This window comes from Penicillium paradoxum, assembly GCF_028828445.1.
Source record: "Penicillium paradoxum strain IBT 22861 chromosome Unknown utg000004l_segment0_segment0, whole genome shotgun sequence".
Taxonomy (NCBI): Eukaryota; Fungi; Ascomycota; class Eurotiomycetes; order Eurotiales; family Aspergillaceae; genus Penicillium; species Penicillium paradoxum.
Genome location: NW_026643182.1, coordinates 112,599 through 129,613, shown reverse-complemented (window position 1 = coordinate 129,613; position 17,015 = coordinate 112,599). Strand labels below are relative to the sequence as shown.

General features: G+C 45.7%; 4 protein-coding genes across 4 annotated transcripts; 1 reads left to right on the top strand and 3 right to left on the bottom strand.

The window, feature by feature from the left end:
• Positions 1-1,481: 1,481 nt before the first annotated feature.
• On the top strand, positions 1,482-4,711 carry N7457_003824 (exoribonuclease II; the record flags this gene model as incomplete). Its single annotated transcript, XM_057174869.1, has 2 exons — positions 1,482-1,589; positions 1,640-4,711. 2 exons carry the CDS (start codon positions 1,482-1,484, stop codon positions 4,709-4,711), a joined length of 3,180 nt encoding a protein of 1,059 aa, XP_057031916.1.
• Positions 4,712-6,248: 1,537 nt separating this feature from the next.
• N7457_003823 (succinate:quinone oxidoreductase subunit C) lies at positions 6,249-6,974 on the bottom strand (the record flags this gene model as incomplete). The annotated part of the gene is made up of 3 exons (XM_057174868.1): positions 6,249-6,714; positions 6,773-6,863; positions 6,935-6,974. 3 exons carry the CDS (start codon positions 6,972-6,974, stop codon positions 6,249-6,251), a joined length of 597 nt encoding a protein of 198 aa, XP_057031915.1.
• Positions 6,975-9,015: 2,041 nt separating this feature from the next.
• On the bottom strand, positions 9,016-9,869 carry N7457_003822 (Frag1/DRAM/Sfk1 family protein; the record flags this gene model as incomplete). The annotated part of the gene is made up of 4 exons (XM_057174867.1): positions 9,016-9,155; positions 9,208-9,422; positions 9,476-9,745; positions 9,802-9,869. 4 exons carry the CDS (start codon positions 9,867-9,869, stop codon positions 9,016-9,018), a joined length of 693 nt encoding a protein of 230 aa, XP_057031914.1.
• Positions 9,870-10,599: 730 nt separating this feature from the next.
• On the bottom strand, positions 10,600-11,660 carry N7457_003821 (putative C6 transcription factor; the record flags this gene model as incomplete). Its single annotated transcript, XM_057174866.1, has 3 exons — positions 10,600-11,179; positions 11,229-11,579; positions 11,629-11,660. The coding sequence occupies 3 exons, from the start codon at positions 11,658-11,660 to the stop codon at positions 10,600-10,602; spliced, it is 963 nt and encodes a 320-aa protein (XP_057031913.1).
• Positions 11,661-17,015: the final 5,355 nt, after the last annotated feature.

Sequence of the window (17,015 nt, the reverse complement as noted above, 5' to 3'; positions counted from 1 at the left end):
CCGTACTTCGTACTTTCGGAGGGAAACGAGACCAGGGGGCATCGTATGCGTGACCAACACACCCCTCGAACCCAGTCCGATAGGCTAGTCCAAGAACCTGGGTCAGCACACGAGTCAGTCACAGGCTGCAGGCGACAGGGAGTTACGGAACACACCCTTGTCTTAAATGTGCCGACGTACCTCCGTACCTTCGGAGGAGTTCGCCGGGATTAGGTGCAATGGCGCAAAGCCCGGGCTGGCGGGCTCGGGGACTATTGCCTCTTGGCGGGGGTCTGTGAACAAGTTTGTGTCCACGACACAGGGGGAATGAATCTGTAGATCTTTCGAATAAGTGGACTAGTTGGGACTTTTGGGTACTGCGCCGTTAGTCCATGCTCGAGATAAAGGATCCCATGGACTTAAGTCCACAATTATCTATTATTATCATGCTTTTTATAGAACCGCGTTGGTAATGCCCCTATCTTATACACCAAATATCCGCCCCTAACTATTCATCTGCCAGGCTCTAATCTCACGCCCTAAGAGCGAATACATGTACGGAGTAGTCATATCACCAACGAGAATCTTGTCCAGTTTAGTGTGGATCTAGCTTGGTTACAAGAGAGAAATCGTAAGATTATGGTGTCGGCACAAAATTCTCCGCAAGTGTATGTACTCTGTAGGGATCAACTAGCTGCATAAGAAAAAGAAAAGACCTATCTTCCAGACCATCACGTACACCAAAGGCCCACATGGAACGAGGGAACAGCAGTGGAACCAAGTACATTCCTGTCAACGTGCTAGTTCCTGCTCAATAGCCACTATTGAAACGAGATAGTCAGGAGACTCAGACGTCGGGACGAATATCATCTCTTCAAAGCGGGGGAAGAGGCGTTGCTGACAGTATTGATCCCCCGTCAGCTTTCTAGTCCGAAAAGTCAAGCGCTCTTTCAATGTTCCACCAATTTTGGTCGTCTTTTGATTTTCTTTGTAGAGAAAAGTTTGTAACAACGCTTTTCTTCGGTTATCAAGTCGGTTACCAAGTCCAAGATAGGTAGGTCGTGCTAATACCAGTGGGCTTCTGATACCCCGCTCCAGGTGGACTTGTGCAGTTCGTCTACTACCTAGGTACGAGGTGATAAATTGGGTTCGTTCCAGGAGCTTCATAATGGTGTCTTTCCACAGGGATAATGCTGCTTTCTGGCCCAGTTATACCTAGAAAAGGGGCATCTCTTAGGTACAGACAGAGCATAATCCCGCTTTATACTTCTCTTCTGTGATGTGATTGGTCGAAATCCTTTCCGAAATCACGGGACGCTGTTTATACCGCCTAGGGCGGTATGGCAAATACGGGCAGAATCAGCCACTTTTCGAGCGACAGGAGCATTCATTCTCCTTAAGCTCTGGCCATGGCACTTACAAGAATAGGGGCTTTGCAGAGGCTGAATGGTGTGAGACAGCTACCTGTCCTTTGCAAATGGAGAAATAATCGTGCAGGATGTATGTCCACCGCGCCCGCCACTCAGCTCCCGGGTTCGTCTGGGAGGCGACACTTTCTGTCGAGCGCAAGGAAATTAGAGTCAGTCGAGGCTGTTCGCAGTGATAACGAGGTATGTCGCCTTCAAACACCTGTTTCGGTCCCCAGCTAACTTTCATTCAGTCTGAGCAGCAACCGACCGAGACAAACAAGCCCCCCAGTGTTCCGATCGATACCAATCTCCTCCTCCGGTCCCAATTCGAATTGCATGGAGACATTCGAGAATACTTACGGAGATGGCAAGATACAAACCCAAATGATTTGGACCCTGTGCGCCATTCGGGCTCCAAACGGCCGTTGGAGCTACCGGGTAAATCCGTTGGCTCGATGCCTAATGGGCGCGATTCGCTCGATGCATGGGGTGACCCGAATAGGCTGAATCAAGACGCTATGAACAAAGATGAGTTTGAAGGTGAACATCTCGAGCAGGGCGATTTAGTTGCCCGATTGAATGCAGACGGGGTGTTCAACTACGGAATCTACGTGCGCTCTCTTCATAAACAAAAGCAATTCTACAATGCCAATGGAAACTGGCGTATTTGCTCTAACTCAGAGCTCGACTATGTTATTAAGGGGTTTGCACCCACGGAACTCGTTGAGCCTTTGATCCCATGGTTCCCAGATGGTGAGGCTATCGCGAACACGGATCTGCAGCTAACCCCAGAGGGAGGCCTTCCGAGACCATTGGGTGCTCCTCTTTTGATGATGTTGGGTAACTTCAAGACCCATATTTTGAAATTCTACAGAGAGAATTCTCAGATATTGGACAATCTCCATGATAAGGTGGCAGATGATGCTGAGGTTATCTGTCTGAGCCTCGAAGACCTAACGATGACTGCTCTTGGCATCGAAGAATCCGAGCTGACCAGTGTCAATATGTTTGCTGTTCATCAGGCTGTTCGACAGCATCCTTTCCTCATTGAAAAGGACTCCAGCTCCTTGTTCAGCCGGATGTATATTGTGCAGCCAAAACGCATCGCCAACATTGTGAAACAGGTGATTGATTGGACCCATGAGCACCAACAACATTGTGTTCGTGCTATCATGCGCAAAGACACGCCTGGGTCCAAAGACCACCCTATGCATCAATTCATAACCAAGGCACAGCGGTTGATTCGCCTTAGCAGAAAGGTTCGCTCTCCAACCATCATGTCCAGCGTAGGACCATCGTCCCAGAGGTTCTTGCCTGGTCAAGATGGGAAGCCGTTGGTGTTCCGTGAAATTGCCACTGAGAATTTCAATTCAAATGACCAGATAATTCTGGAATATCTGCAGCTCTTCTCGGTCCCTGCCGTGGTCATGCCATCTGGCACGTTGAGGTCAACTGCAACACATATTATGCGTGCCACAGGGATGTACAATACCCTCGGTCTAAGTGAGGCTTCAACACGTCTCTTGTTACAAGAGCTAGGAGTCATAGCTCCTTGGGAGAACCTTTACCCCCTTGATCAATATCTGATGCTTCCTGGACATGGCATATCTCTCCTGAAAGACATGGAGCTGGAAGAGATTGAAGCAAACTGCAGGAATCTCACCGCTGATAAATTACAAGATTCCATGGAACACCTGAGAAAGGATTGGGGAGATCTCCCAGTATACTGTGTGGATGATGTGACGGCACAAGAAATCGATGATGGTGTATCGCTGGAAGCCATCCCGGGATCTCGTGATACATTCTGGATCCACGTTCACGTTGCCAACCCGACGGCCTTTATCCGGCATGACGATCCCATCATTCAATATGCAGCCTCACGACTTTTCACGACTTACATCCCAGAACGAACCTATCCCATGCTTCCCAAGGCTCTCACTGAGCCACACTTCAGTTTGGCGGCTGGTCGGCCTGTATTGACATTCAGTGCGAAGATCAATCTGCGTGGACAAATCCTAGACAGTAAAGTCCAAAATGGCAGGATTCACAACGTGGTCAACCTCACCCACAAAACACTGCGCGAGTTCTTCGATCCAGATTCTGACCCAGATTCCGAAGACACCATGGAATCCTTGACAATAGGTGGCAATTTCACCGAGCCATCAATCCCAGAAGGTAAAAAAATTCAACCAAACCTGAGGCCCGAGGACAAAGATCGATTCCACATCATGCGACAACTCATGCTGGGATTCCGTAACGCACGCAGAAAGAACGGCGCTATGGACCTCACCCCTCTTAGTCCAGACCTGTCTGTCTCAGTTCAAACAGGCAACGCTCCGATGGCACCGTACGAGTTACAAGCTACAAACGGACGCTACTACCTTGGTGACCCAATTATTCGCCTTGACATGCGTTCCTACGATCCATACGAAGTTCGTGACGAATCTCGGGACAACTTGATTTCCCTGATCATGAATTTGGCCGGTCACATCTCCGGCCAATTCTGCGCTGCGCGTAACATTCCCGCTGTCTACGACGGCACTTGGTATGATCCGGAGTATGGACGTGTTACCAGCAAGAATCTGGCCGACTTTGGTGGCGAGGGTTTCTATGAGCTCAGCGCGCCGCTGGCCTATTCTTCCTCGGCCCCCAACAAGCACCACACACTGGGCTTGGATACGTATATCAAGAGTACCAGTCCATTGCGCCGATACACCGACGTGATTGCGCATTATCAGATCGAGGCGGCATTGCGTTTCGAGCATGAGCATGGCCGACAGTTCGATGCTCTAATTGACAGCCCCGATTCCGCGGAGGCTGATCTAGCAGAGAATGAGGTTGCTCTTGCACACACTGATCCGGCGGAGTCCCATGATGAACCCACAAATGATGAGATCACGCCCGCCTCCGCCTCTCTCCTCCCCTTCTCTAAAAACGACATTGATGCCCACCTCGACTACGCCCGACCCCTCCGCACCCGTCTCAGACAACTCGACAATTACTCGAATCAACACTGGGCGTGCATGCTTCTCTTCCGCGCATTCTACTTCTCCGAATGCAAGCTCCCCGCCGCATTCCCTTGTCTGCTACGCACCCCGCGCGTCAAGCCTCGACACCTGGATGATGAGTATTCCGGTGTCATGGCCAATCTTGGCGTGGACTGCTCGGTGACTATTCCCGAGGATTTCGCAGACAAAGATAAGTTGGGCATCTTCTGTCTGGTCGAAGCTCGTATCACAGCTGTCGATATGGCAACTCTCCGGGTCACGATGGAGGCGACTCGGTTTGTCAAGCCGTTCGAGCGAACAGGCGAGTGGGCTTGAGACTAACTTCTCCGATCTGTCTGGATGTTTGTACAATACTGTATTATATGTATCTCCAAAAGTAGAAGGCTTCGCCAATCATTATATAATTGAAAATCTCTCCATTGGAAGGTCATCGCCGTGTTGAATGCTTGCTGCTGATAGGGCTCTTTGGATAAGAAGACGCAGCAGCGCGATTTCGTCCCATATGAGGATCGGGTATCTTGCGCTAGGTTGTCCAAGAGGTTCATACATATATCTGTCCAATGCTTCAAGAAAAGACTGATCAACTCAACGGAAAACGACCTTGGAACCCCTGTTATATATAAAGGAATCGATCAAATGGATAGAAGTATGTACTCTGCGATGCTGACAATGAGGTTTTCCAGGCTGAGATTGGGAGCCCTGAGATTCCCATTGCATAGATTGTCTACCTGATAGTGCTCATAGATCGGGGAATCAGAAGCCGGAGATAGGTCCAGTTCTAAACGCTAAATTGCGGGTTTACAGTCCGGATCGTGGGGAAATCGTCCTTGGCGGTATCCCGATACCGTAATGTTCCCCTTTTGGGCTTTGGGCGTGGGCGGATGCATCCGATTCCCCCCGCTTTGCCGGGTTAGCGCCGGGAAATTGTGGATCCTGCATTCTCCCGGGGAAGACAACCATGGCACCACCCGTTATTTTGGTATTTCAGTACTTGCGTTCGGTATTGTGGACCGTAATTTCGCGTATGGACGCATTGGCAGGGATCAGACCATACAATGGGGGCCAGACCTCAATATTCGACCGATTTTGTATCTCTCGAAGCATTCAGCACAGACGCAAAGGGAAGCAAAGCAGGCAAGTGGTCATGATTCGAGGACCCAAGGGTAATCGATGGTATGAAGAGGTGGCAATCCTCGTTTCAGGTAAGTTTTCAATCTCTTATAAAACACCTGCATCTTTCTTAAAAATGACTGTCGAAGCCCTTATGGTCACTATCAAACAGCGGGCTTCTGATACTATCCTGATCGTCGGTGGTGGCCCTGTAAGATTGATCCTGCCTACAGTCCTCGCGCTGTATATCATTGCCATCAACCAAAGTTTCGTGCGGTCAACGTGGGGGCCAAGTGTCGTGATAGTCCGGTCGTGTAGTGGGCCCAGGCAGCGCGACTCAGAGAGATCGAGTGCGCTTGGAGATTATTGCCCTGGGGGCAGAAGACCATGGGCGTCAAGTTGGGGGAGCGGACTTAGTCTTGGTCCGACCTGAGGGTTTCGTTTTATGGCACGGAAATGAAATGCAGGATGCGGAATCTACCCTCGATAACCTTTCTCGAGCCGTGGCGAGGGAATTGAATAAAGATAGATACACAAACGGGTTATATAGTTCGAAGGTGCTCAAAGAATACACCTAAAAGCATATAGTAGATCCAGCCACTCGCTTTTCATGGTCTCGGTCTTCTCTGAAAACCCCGCTGAGAAATTGTACAATTCTCTTTGAATGTATGTACAGAATGACGACTCTGTTGTTCCAAACTGGAATCTAGGGAATGAAGTTTCTTCCCGAATCGCTGCTCCCTCAGAAATATGCCACCAAGCCGACGGCAGCCACTGCTGATGAGCCGATGACCGCCCACGCCACCTTGACAATTTGAGACCTGTTCTCCAGCGTCCGTCCTGTGGAGGCGACAAGATACCGAATGCCATTGAAGAGGTGGAAGGTGAAGGGCCAGGCGATGGAGAACTTGAGGGCAAGCTTAGCAGCCAGCGGCAGAGCACCAAAGGCCGCGACGAGGGTTGCTGAGGACAAATCCCAGCCGAGCCAAGGTGCAACCAGGTAGGAGGTGCTGAAGAGATACAAGCTGCCAGCGAGGAGAAGCCCCGTGTTTCGCTCCATTGCAGAGCTGACGGAGTGCACTTGGAATTTATAGATGGCCAGATGAGGCGCCACTGGTCGTCGGAGGCGTTGGCGAGCCAGCTCTTCCTGACCAGCCTCAGGTGTGAGCACTCTCAGCGGCTTCGTGACGGACTTTGTAGTCTGCAGCCTTTAGGGCGAGACTGGTTAATACGTAGCTCTCATATTCTTCCATATATCTGTCATACCGAACTTGTTGTTGCCATGCCAAGGCCGTGAGAGGCGTGAAAATAGACGGGGATGCTATTGCCGCGCGGCGTAGGCCTAACATACACGAAGCTGGTAACGGTCTGTTCGTTAGCTGACATCGAACATAATGCAGAGATCAGACGATGCGACGGAAGACTCACCCTTCTGCATGAACATCATATTCTTTTGCATGGACGCCATGATGAATGGGGCGTGGGTAGATTCCTCGCGAGCGATACACACAGAGAGAGAGAGATAGACAGAACAGAATAGGGAATGAAAAGGAAGGAAAGAAGAGAATGAGACTGACACGGGCAATGCAGGGGCATACAGCCGAGTATCGTTTAATCCCTGCTAGCATGTATTGTGTATTGTCTGGTCTTGTCACAATCCGATCGAGTCCGTACATTACGGATGATTATATGCCATGGTACTGGGGTAATTTAGGGACTAAATAGTAAAAGGGACCCTGGAAAAGAACAAGCATCACGCAAAGAGAGTTCGCAACGTGGATTCAAATGGGGAATCCGATTTCTTTCGAAGTTTATAACGGGCTAGCACAAGGTATTTATACCATTGCAGGCGGAGGCGCAGCCCTCGGAGGGCAGCAACCATTGATCAATAGATATGGACTCATTCTGGGCAGATAAGTGATTGCGCGGTATAGTCAAGACACCAGCGCTGGATGAGAGAGGTTGGACATCGAAAGTCTCGCCATCGTCGAGGCAGACAACCAACAATCGTTCGACATGCTGTGGCAGATGCTGAGGGGTAGTAAAGGCTTCCTCATAAGGAAAGGCTTCATGAGGAAGCAACTGAGCTCCCACTTCTTGCGATCAACAATGTTGACGACCTTGGCGGCAAAGGGATGGGTGGCGTTGTGATTGCATCGCATCGGCCTAACCGCAAACTCCCGCCACTTGATGGCTGACATCGCCTTATCCAGCAGTTAAGGTACACTTTGATGGGCATAATCAATATATTTGAGTTGCACTTGTCGATTAAAAATGTGATACACAAGAGTATATAAGCTGAGTGGGACGGCAGAATCTACATCACAGGAACATAGCCATTGACGCCTGGTATATGGGGCATTGAGTTGTCAATCAACAGACAAATCAAGGTGAATCCGCAAGGTCTGAGGGTGAAGAAGGGCAAAGAATATATTCTCGTTCATAACCAATACCTGACATTGAGATTAGGCACCATCTGTAAAAACAGATGCCCTCACCGATCACCATAAACACGAAAATGATCTTCAGGGTTCAGCCTTAAAACACATAATTACAAAACACAATCATTTTGTAGGTATTCAGCAAACCTTGACAGACTCCAATGATCATCTCATCACACCAGCATACTGAAGATTCTGCTCCAACGATGCCGCGCCATCCCGTTTCTCTTCGTGTTGACTATAATCTTGTGGTAAGTAGAGATACAAGACCTCAAATCCCAATGCCGAAGCCGCAGCGAAGCTTCCATATGATCAGCTTAGTTTTTGTCATTTCAATATGCTTCACTTACAACGCAATAAAGGTGAATGCCTCGGTCGCGTGTTTCCGGCTACATGCCGCCTCCCCGTTCCAGAGGTGGACACTGCAACTGACTTGATTGTATTCTTGGGCTAGGAAGATGAATGAAGTGAGCCATCTGGAGGGAAGATTAGCGTTGACTACCGTTATATTCTTGGGGATCGAAAATTTTGGCTCACAGATATGAAAGTGCTGCATCGCTTAGTAGCAGAGGTGCAATATGCCATCTGTGGCGGTTTGAGATACAGCTGGTACTAATCGTGATGGCATAGACGACTGGGGTGAGCGCGGCCTGTAGCAATTCAGTGTTTGCACCTCCAAAATTAGGATAGGGAAGACGTACCACTACCATGGTGAAGATTACAGTGAGAGTTTTCGTCTCACGCGCTGCCCAGCCTAGAAGCCCAATGACGACAATTGCACTGATACATTGGACAATATGGGCAATCGTTGAGACTGTCCCACAGGGGTGTTCGTAGAAGCCGAGGGTACCCATCATGGATTCTTGGTCTGAAAACCAGCTGCGGAGTTGGTTGTGGTTTTATTCGAGTCCCACGGAAGTGTATGATATCATCACATGTGATCAACCCAGGTTCAGAGTCACGTGTCTATCAGATTAACTCTATGTAGTGCAGATGTATTAACTATTAGAATTTAGGTACATTTATGATACGCATAATGTTATATGCTCGCGACTCCCAATTCTCGCTCTAGAAGTCAATGGGATGTCTACCCGTCACGTCTGGCCGAGCATACTTTTCGCCTTGAGGAACGCGTTTCTTAGTGCGAACCGACGGCAGCAGGTCGATGATGAAAGAAAAGACAAAGAATGCGAAAATTAGGGCGGCGACTGTTTAAATTAGTTCACATTTTTGCATGGCTGAGACAGGACTTATACTTACCCCATTCCAGGACTGCTGCAGCATTCTTGCGCTTGCTGCTCCCACTCTTGGATTTCATGCATACGCCAAACCCGATCGCAACGCCGATCTCGCAGACGACGAAAATAGCTTTGACCACGAAGCTGATGAGCAAAATTCGGGCTTGCGGGTGGTAAAATCGGCCGATCTGTATGTACTCCAGGCATACCAGGATTGCGCAGACTACGTAGCTTGCGCTATAATTCCAGTTAGTCTCGACACAGACAGGGGCAAATGAGATGTGACATACATGAACATGGCTAAAAAGCCATTATGGAGGTTGTGGTGGTGCTTCGTGTCGAGGATGGACAGGAGGATCAGGCCCACAGCCCCTGCAATCGAAAAGAAGATCGACCCAATGGCACATATCTTGTCGAACCTGCCTTTGTTCCGGGCAAGTTGGCCGGCATGCCGAAGCCAGCGCTCGGATAGCAGGCCCAAGTCCATGAACACGACAGTGACTACACTGCCGGCAATAAACAACGGTTTAAGTCGTTCGGCGCCGATGTGGGAAATATATCTGTGCAATTGACTCAGTTTACGTTGCTAAAGAGCAGGTTCATTGATCGGACTTACGGAATGGTGAGCCCATCGCCCATCGTGGAATATCTCGGCTTGCCGTCCGCGGCCCAGCTTGACAGCATGGCCACGAGCATAGCTACATGAGGCTGTCAGTCAAGCAAACAGAAAGCCTCATTCATGTCAACCCTTACCTATCCACATGCATCCTGAAATCACGGGGAAAAGCCAGAACGAGATAATCCACATGGTGTCTTTTGACGTGACCCCTCGGGTGGCTGACCCTTCAAATCTGGAAAAAAGATATTGATTTGCTTCTTGGGAACAGCCTTCGTTTTATTATTGGTCGCAAGGGATGCTCAGAGGTTCAACTGGAAATGTCGTGCCGAATCATGTATGAATGAGAAGTCAGGGGCCGCAAGTAAGGGTGAAAATGCCGAGTCGTCCCACGACAAAGACAGTCTGCAGAACTGCAACCCCACAGATGTAGACTACCTAATTCGGATTGTACGAAGTGACCCTGTGGAGAGAGGAGCCTATGAAGATCGCAGATCAACGTGTCCCCGGATCAGGGCGGATGTCGATGACATCAGCAGGTGGGCCTGTACGCGTGCATGGCCCCAGGGGTTGACAGTCTTATACATACCAGGCTGTTCTCTCAGTTCTCATCTTTAGTTCATGGAATAACGAAAGGGGTTCTGAGTGGTATCCGTTATGCTTTAGAATATCCAGTGGCATGGTCAAAGTCTATATAAAAGACAAAATCTCATTAACATCGTGTTCGCTCAACTTTTCCGATCAACCACGTCAAAGCATACAGATCGCTATAAAATACACCAGGTGAAAATACAAGAATCAAAGATTCTCCATCGCTCGAATTAGAGCCTCCAAATTCTGACTGCTCACGACGTGTGTGTTGGGAGCATTGACCTTCTTGGAGACCTGCTGCACCACATAGTCCGCCGAAAGCGAGGCGACATCAGTTGCCGACCAGAGGTCGCTGTTCAACCGTTTGAAGATCGCAACCACTTTAATGGGTATCAATGCAGGGTCTGGACTGTTTGATTTGAGAACCAGCTCGATAGTTCGGAGAAAGGCCTTGCACAATCTGCCCCAGCCTAAACTCATATGCCAGAGACCGACGACGCAGCTTTCGAGGACAAGATTCCATTTTGGATCATGTATATCTAGCCTCGAGGTTGCATGAACACCGGCAACACAGAAATAGTGCAGCATGACGATCGGGATAGATTTCCAGCCATGGCGTTGTCTGAATAGGAGGATCAGTGAGCCAATCGTTTCCATGGCGTCAGACTCTACCTGATCAAAATCAATATGGTCAAGGCGTTGGTCTTCCAAATCCGATACCGAGGCTGAGGTTGAGTTTGATTTCAAAAGACTACTTAGGGATAACACAGTTGCTTGGTAATAAAAGCTGATTGGGTTAGAAACATGGCCAAGACTTGGAACAGCGGCGGACTGACTGTAGACAGAGGATGTGTGGAGTGGTATTGTACTTGGGACACACCGATTGAGGCAAACTGTTCTTCCATTCGACAAGCTTTTGGTAAATTTGGTGGCAGTAATCTTCATCGTTGCTCCCCATACACGATCCGGGAAATTTCAAAGCAAACGATGCGATTTCATTCACAATGACTGCAAGTGCACTTCGGAATTGTAGGGTGGTGTAGTAGTTCGGTTGAGAAACAGGGCCATCGAAAGGATAAGGAATCCATTCAATATTCTCATCAAGTCTCGCGGCTTGTTCTGGCGAGCAGCGTAAAGGAGGCGGGATTGGCCATGGGGACACTTTTCGGTAAACCTGCGAAGCGAGTCTGTTTTTCTATCAGTTTATGTCACCGCACTGCAGATCAAATTACTGACGCTTGGACATCATATATAGCCCATGAGACCATTTCCTGGGACAGTTCTCCGGGCGAGAGATCAACTTTACCGTCGCCACTCTTGCCAGAAGATCGACCGGAATTTATATGGAGGCCTTGTTGGGAATACGATTTTGCTCCGCTCATTATAAACTGCGTTCCCAATCTATCAAGACCAAAAGTACACGCCAGTAGCCCGAGCAAAATCCCGGATTGTATAGTGGGCAGGTCTAGGTGTATCTTATCCTTTTCCCAGAGGAGCTGGATTTGATCGTATAGCTTCTGGCCCAAGACTTTCTCCTCCCTCCGGTCAGTAATATGATTCAATCTGTAGGAAAAGCTCTGTTGATAGTTAGAGAGACAATGAAGGCCCAAATGCAACGCCGGACACATACACATCCAAAGAAGAGCAAGACATGGACCAACAAACGAGAACAGTGTTTTCCACGATGGTTTTCTAAATCTTGAAGAAAGGAATCCTGGTCTATCAAATTCCATGTTGGATTTTCCCACATGAAATAAAATGAGAATAGATGACTCGCGGTGTCACTGCGCACGAGCGAAGTCCATGACTCAATTGAATTCACTTTGATAAGGGGTTCCTTGAGAATTGACCGTGGGAACTGTCTATCTTCGGATATGAATTCAAAGAACATGTGGTCCAATGAGATCCTTGAGCTTGGAAAAGGGATGTGGTGCTTCTTCACAGATTGCGCAGCAAGAAGTTCTGAAAATAGGTCTGGCGATTTCTCGAAATGTTTCTATCCATAGGTTTCAAGGTTAATTGAAGGATGTGTACGAGTGACTCGTGGAAGGCGAACCTTGAACACATTCTGAATATTTATGTTATCATGTAAGTTGGCTCGGGCGATAATGTCACCCAACAAATCCTCGTAAATCTCAGCTTTCTGCTTCAATGATTGAAGCTGCAATCGCTGGCGATCTCGCTTGGAACCCGTATAGGTACAGACCCGATTTAATCGTTGGCAGCTCCCGCATTTCGGCCGTCTACCATCACACTTAGCCTTTTGTCTCCGACAAGTAGTGCATGCCTGTGGGGTACGTATAGGGTTGTTTCCGGGAGTCTCATTGGGCAATTGAGGGAGAGAACTACTATGGGCACCCAAAATTACTACGGGCACCCAGGGCGCTAAGCCTTTTACGATTTACTTCCCACTGGCCATAATTTGTTCACAGCCTGTCGTATTTAATATGGTACTCCCTTAGTATTTCGGACAGTACCCGAATCTTATCTGGGCACCCTATCAGTAATGTAGAATCTCGCACGCCATCTACACTACCATACAAAAATGAAGCTATTCCTAGATGCTGATTTGATCAAGTTTTTTCCTACTGAAAAAGGGTTTGGTGCAAAAATGAAGCTATTCCCAGATGCTGATTTGATCAAGTTTTTTCCTACTGAAAAAGGGTTTGGTGTAAAAATGAGGCTATTCCTAGATGCTGATTTGATCAAGTTCTAGTGCAAAAATGGAGTTTTTTCCTACTGAAAAGGGGGTTTGGTGCAAAAATGAAGCTATTCCTAGATACTGATTTGATCAAGTTCTAGTGCAAAAATGGAGTTTTTTCCTACTGAAAAGGGGGTTTGGTGCAAAAATGAAGCTATTCCTAGATACTGATTTGATCAAGTTCTAGTGTAAAAATGGAGTTTTTTCCTACTGAAAAAGGGTTTGGTGTAAAAATGAAGCTATTCCTAGATGCTGATTTGATTAAGTTTTTTCCTACTAAAAAAGGGTTTAGTGTAAAAATGAGGCTATTCGTAGATGCTGATTTGATTAAGTTTTTTCCTACTAAAAAGGGGTTTAGTGCAAAAATAAGGCTATTCGTAGATACTGATTTGATCGAGTTTTTTCCTACCGAGAAAGGGGTTTAGGGAGATAGGGTTTGATCGGTCACGTGATCGTAAAATAGAGGCTATTTTTTAAAGATAGTGCTAATCGAGTTTTCTTACTATAGTTAAGATAGTATAGCTATTAACGCTAGTTTCCTACTATCCTATATAGTAAAACTTCTATCTTTAATAAGTTATTTCGACTAATTTTAGTTATATTTCTAATATATAAACTAGATATTAATATTATTAAGGGCCCCCTTTTCTATATCTATATCTACGTCTACGTCTACGTCCCTTTCCCCGCCTAGTTATAATACTACTAACTACGATCTAATTATTAGACTCCGTTATCTCCCCCTATATAGTCTAATTATTATTATACCTCCTACTAGCTATCCTCTACTGACCTAACTGACGAATAGCTGCCTCCTTATCCCTTCGTATAATCTCGAATCGTGATAGCTTACGACGGGTTAAGCTCTTAAAGCGTTAAGATACTCGCGATAATAAGATTGTCTGCTAAGATAACTGCTAAGATAACTATTAAGATAACTATTAAGATAACTACGGTAGGCGACCACGCCCTTATATAATATAAGGGTTTGCTATACGGAGTTCTATTACCCGGGGGTAATTAATTATATTAGTATACGCTAGGTCTCGCTAGATCTAGTAGTGAGGGTAAAAGTCGGTCTAGGTAAGGCTCTTACCCCTTATCTAGGCCTCGTTAATATAGTAAATTGTTACAACCTAACATACGGAGTATGAATATGGTGCGCATATCTTGTAGCACATATCGGGTATTTAGGTTGGTAACCTGACATGACGACTAGTTAGTCGTCATAGTGGCTCTTTTGGTAAACGCTCTACCTTACCATTACTTCCTACGTTTTGCACAGTGGTGTCAGGCCCACTTGCCTTAACAATATGACGACTAACTTCGGAGACCCTGGGTTCGAGACATGCAGATGTCAAATCAATGTCAAATTCGAGTCTACGGTCTTTGCAAGGAATATCATAGAAATAGCCCCGCGCTAGATCTAGATATACACTTGGGGGTCTACAACTTAAATACACGCACCGATATCTTACTAGCACGGTATCCATACCGTTTAAGCTACCTGTGGATATTCTATGCCTCGGGGTCAAGGCATCAGAAAGAGGGGAGATAATGTTACAACCTAACATACGGAGTATGAATATGGTGCGCATATCTTATAGCACATATCGGGTATTTAGGTTGGTAACCTGACATGACGACTAGTTAGTCGTCATAGTGGCTCTTTTGGTAAACGCTCTACCTTACCATTACTTCCTACGTTTTGCACAGTGGTGTCAGGCCCACTTGCCTTAACATAAATATACGGATACCCCTATATTAGTGTTATAATACCTAAGTATAGTAGTGGGATCGGAGGTTTCTCGTTATAGGATAGTAGATAGTAATTAAATACTAATCGTACCTTTTTAATTATATAGTAAGTAACTAGCGTCTTAACTCCTATAAATAGAGGGCTACCGTTAATCTCCCGACTAGCTCTCTACGAGGCGAGCTTCTATTAGATCTTAATACCGAGACGCTTAGTTATATTTCCGAACTAGGTGTAAAGAGCGAAGAGGTCCTTCGTACCTAATTATATATCGAGTTTAAGATAACGATAGGTAGATTCTACGTAGGATATAGAGCTTTTATTAAGATAGAGAAACCTACTAGTATAGTATCGTAAAAAATAGGGACCGTAACCGCGGATCTATTCTTTATTAATATATACTAGTAGACCTAGATAGTGCTAATACTTATCCTTAAAGGTAGCCTACTAAGTCTCTATATTATTAACTATATACGCGAAGATAATAAAATACTAGTCCTTTTTTATTATTTCCTAGTATATAGTAATTATATATATAATATTATTAACTATAGGGTGTATTTAGGTATCGTCTTCGGCGATATTATTAAGGATATAACGATAGATAAAGGGCCTAGCGTATAACTCGACGTTATAAGTAATATACTAGAGGTATAGGATAGTATTAGTTATAGGAAAAACCTAGTAAAATAGCTAGTAGTTAGTATATAAACTATATAATAGTTAAAATACTAATATTTTTAACTATATTTCGTAAAGCCTACTCCTTATCTATTAAGATAGTATACGGGCTAAAGTAAGAGGTAGTAGCTAGAGTAACTAGAGTAGTATCCTTAGAGTTATATATTGATATAAAGCTAGATAGATAGCTATTTTCGAGTATACTTTATAGAATATAGGGTATTAGGGGACTAGCTACTAAAGACTCTAACTCTAGGGGATTAGCTATAGTAGTACGGATAAGTATTAGTATACTCGTACTACTACTAATAGCTATATAGATATCCCGTAGCTAGCTAAATACCCGATTATAAGTAGCTTTCTTCTTATTACTTAAAAAAGTATAGGTAATATAGAAAGTCTTCCTAATAGAAGATACTCCTACGATATTTAGTAGGGGTATCTTCTATTTATTAGTCTTATATATATAGTCTATCTATAAAATATACGGATAGATACGTAGAAGCTAGAGACTAATTTTATAGACTAAAAAAAGAGAAGTAAGGGAGTTATTAACGGTATTTATCTTATACCTAATAATCTAAGTACTATCCCTTAGGAGATCTATAAGAAGGGCCTATATCGGGGTACGTCTAGCGAGCTATTTTCGCGTTATACTAGCCCTAATATTATTAATATTATAGGTGCGTAGATATAAAGTACGCCCCTCGGCCTCGGCCTACCCCCGAATACTACTTATAATATAATAGGTAAAGATACTATCGGTAATCTAGGTTATAATAGTAGGTAGGACTCGCCTTCGCTTACGCCTTCGGGGGATAATTATAGTTAACTCGTTAACTATACTATAATTATAGTAGGAAGTAATAATTTTAACCTACTAGATACCGCCGGTAGTAAGTCGAAGGTTACCTTTAAAGGGGTAGGAAGTTATATAACGAACTCGCCTTCGCTATCTATTTAGGGGGGCCCGATTAGTCCGATAACCCCGACTACGGCTATATTAGAATCGTATCTTATTAGGTGCGCTACGCTAGGTGACGATTAGGAAGCCTAGCGGGAGGGACTATAAGTTAAGGATATCTAACGCTTTAGCTTTTACGGCTTAGATACTAATAGAGGTAGTATTCGTAATTATTTAGAAAGGGGGTATAGTATCGGGAAGGTTAGGGGGTTAGGGGTCTATAGTGTCTAGTCTATCTATATCTATTAGATATAAGTAAAAATTTGCGAAGCTATACGTACTAGGGCTTATAGTTTGGGAGGTAGGCTAAGCTAGGGTGAGAAAACTCGATTAGCACCATCTTTGAAAAACAGCCTCTGTTTTGCGATCACGTGACCGATTAAACCCTATATCACCAAACCCTCTTTTTCAGTAGGAAAAAACTCGATTAAATCAGCATCTAGGAATAGCCTCATTTTTACACTAAACCCCTTTTTAGTAGGAAAAAACTTGATCAAATCAGTATCTAGGAATAGCTTCAT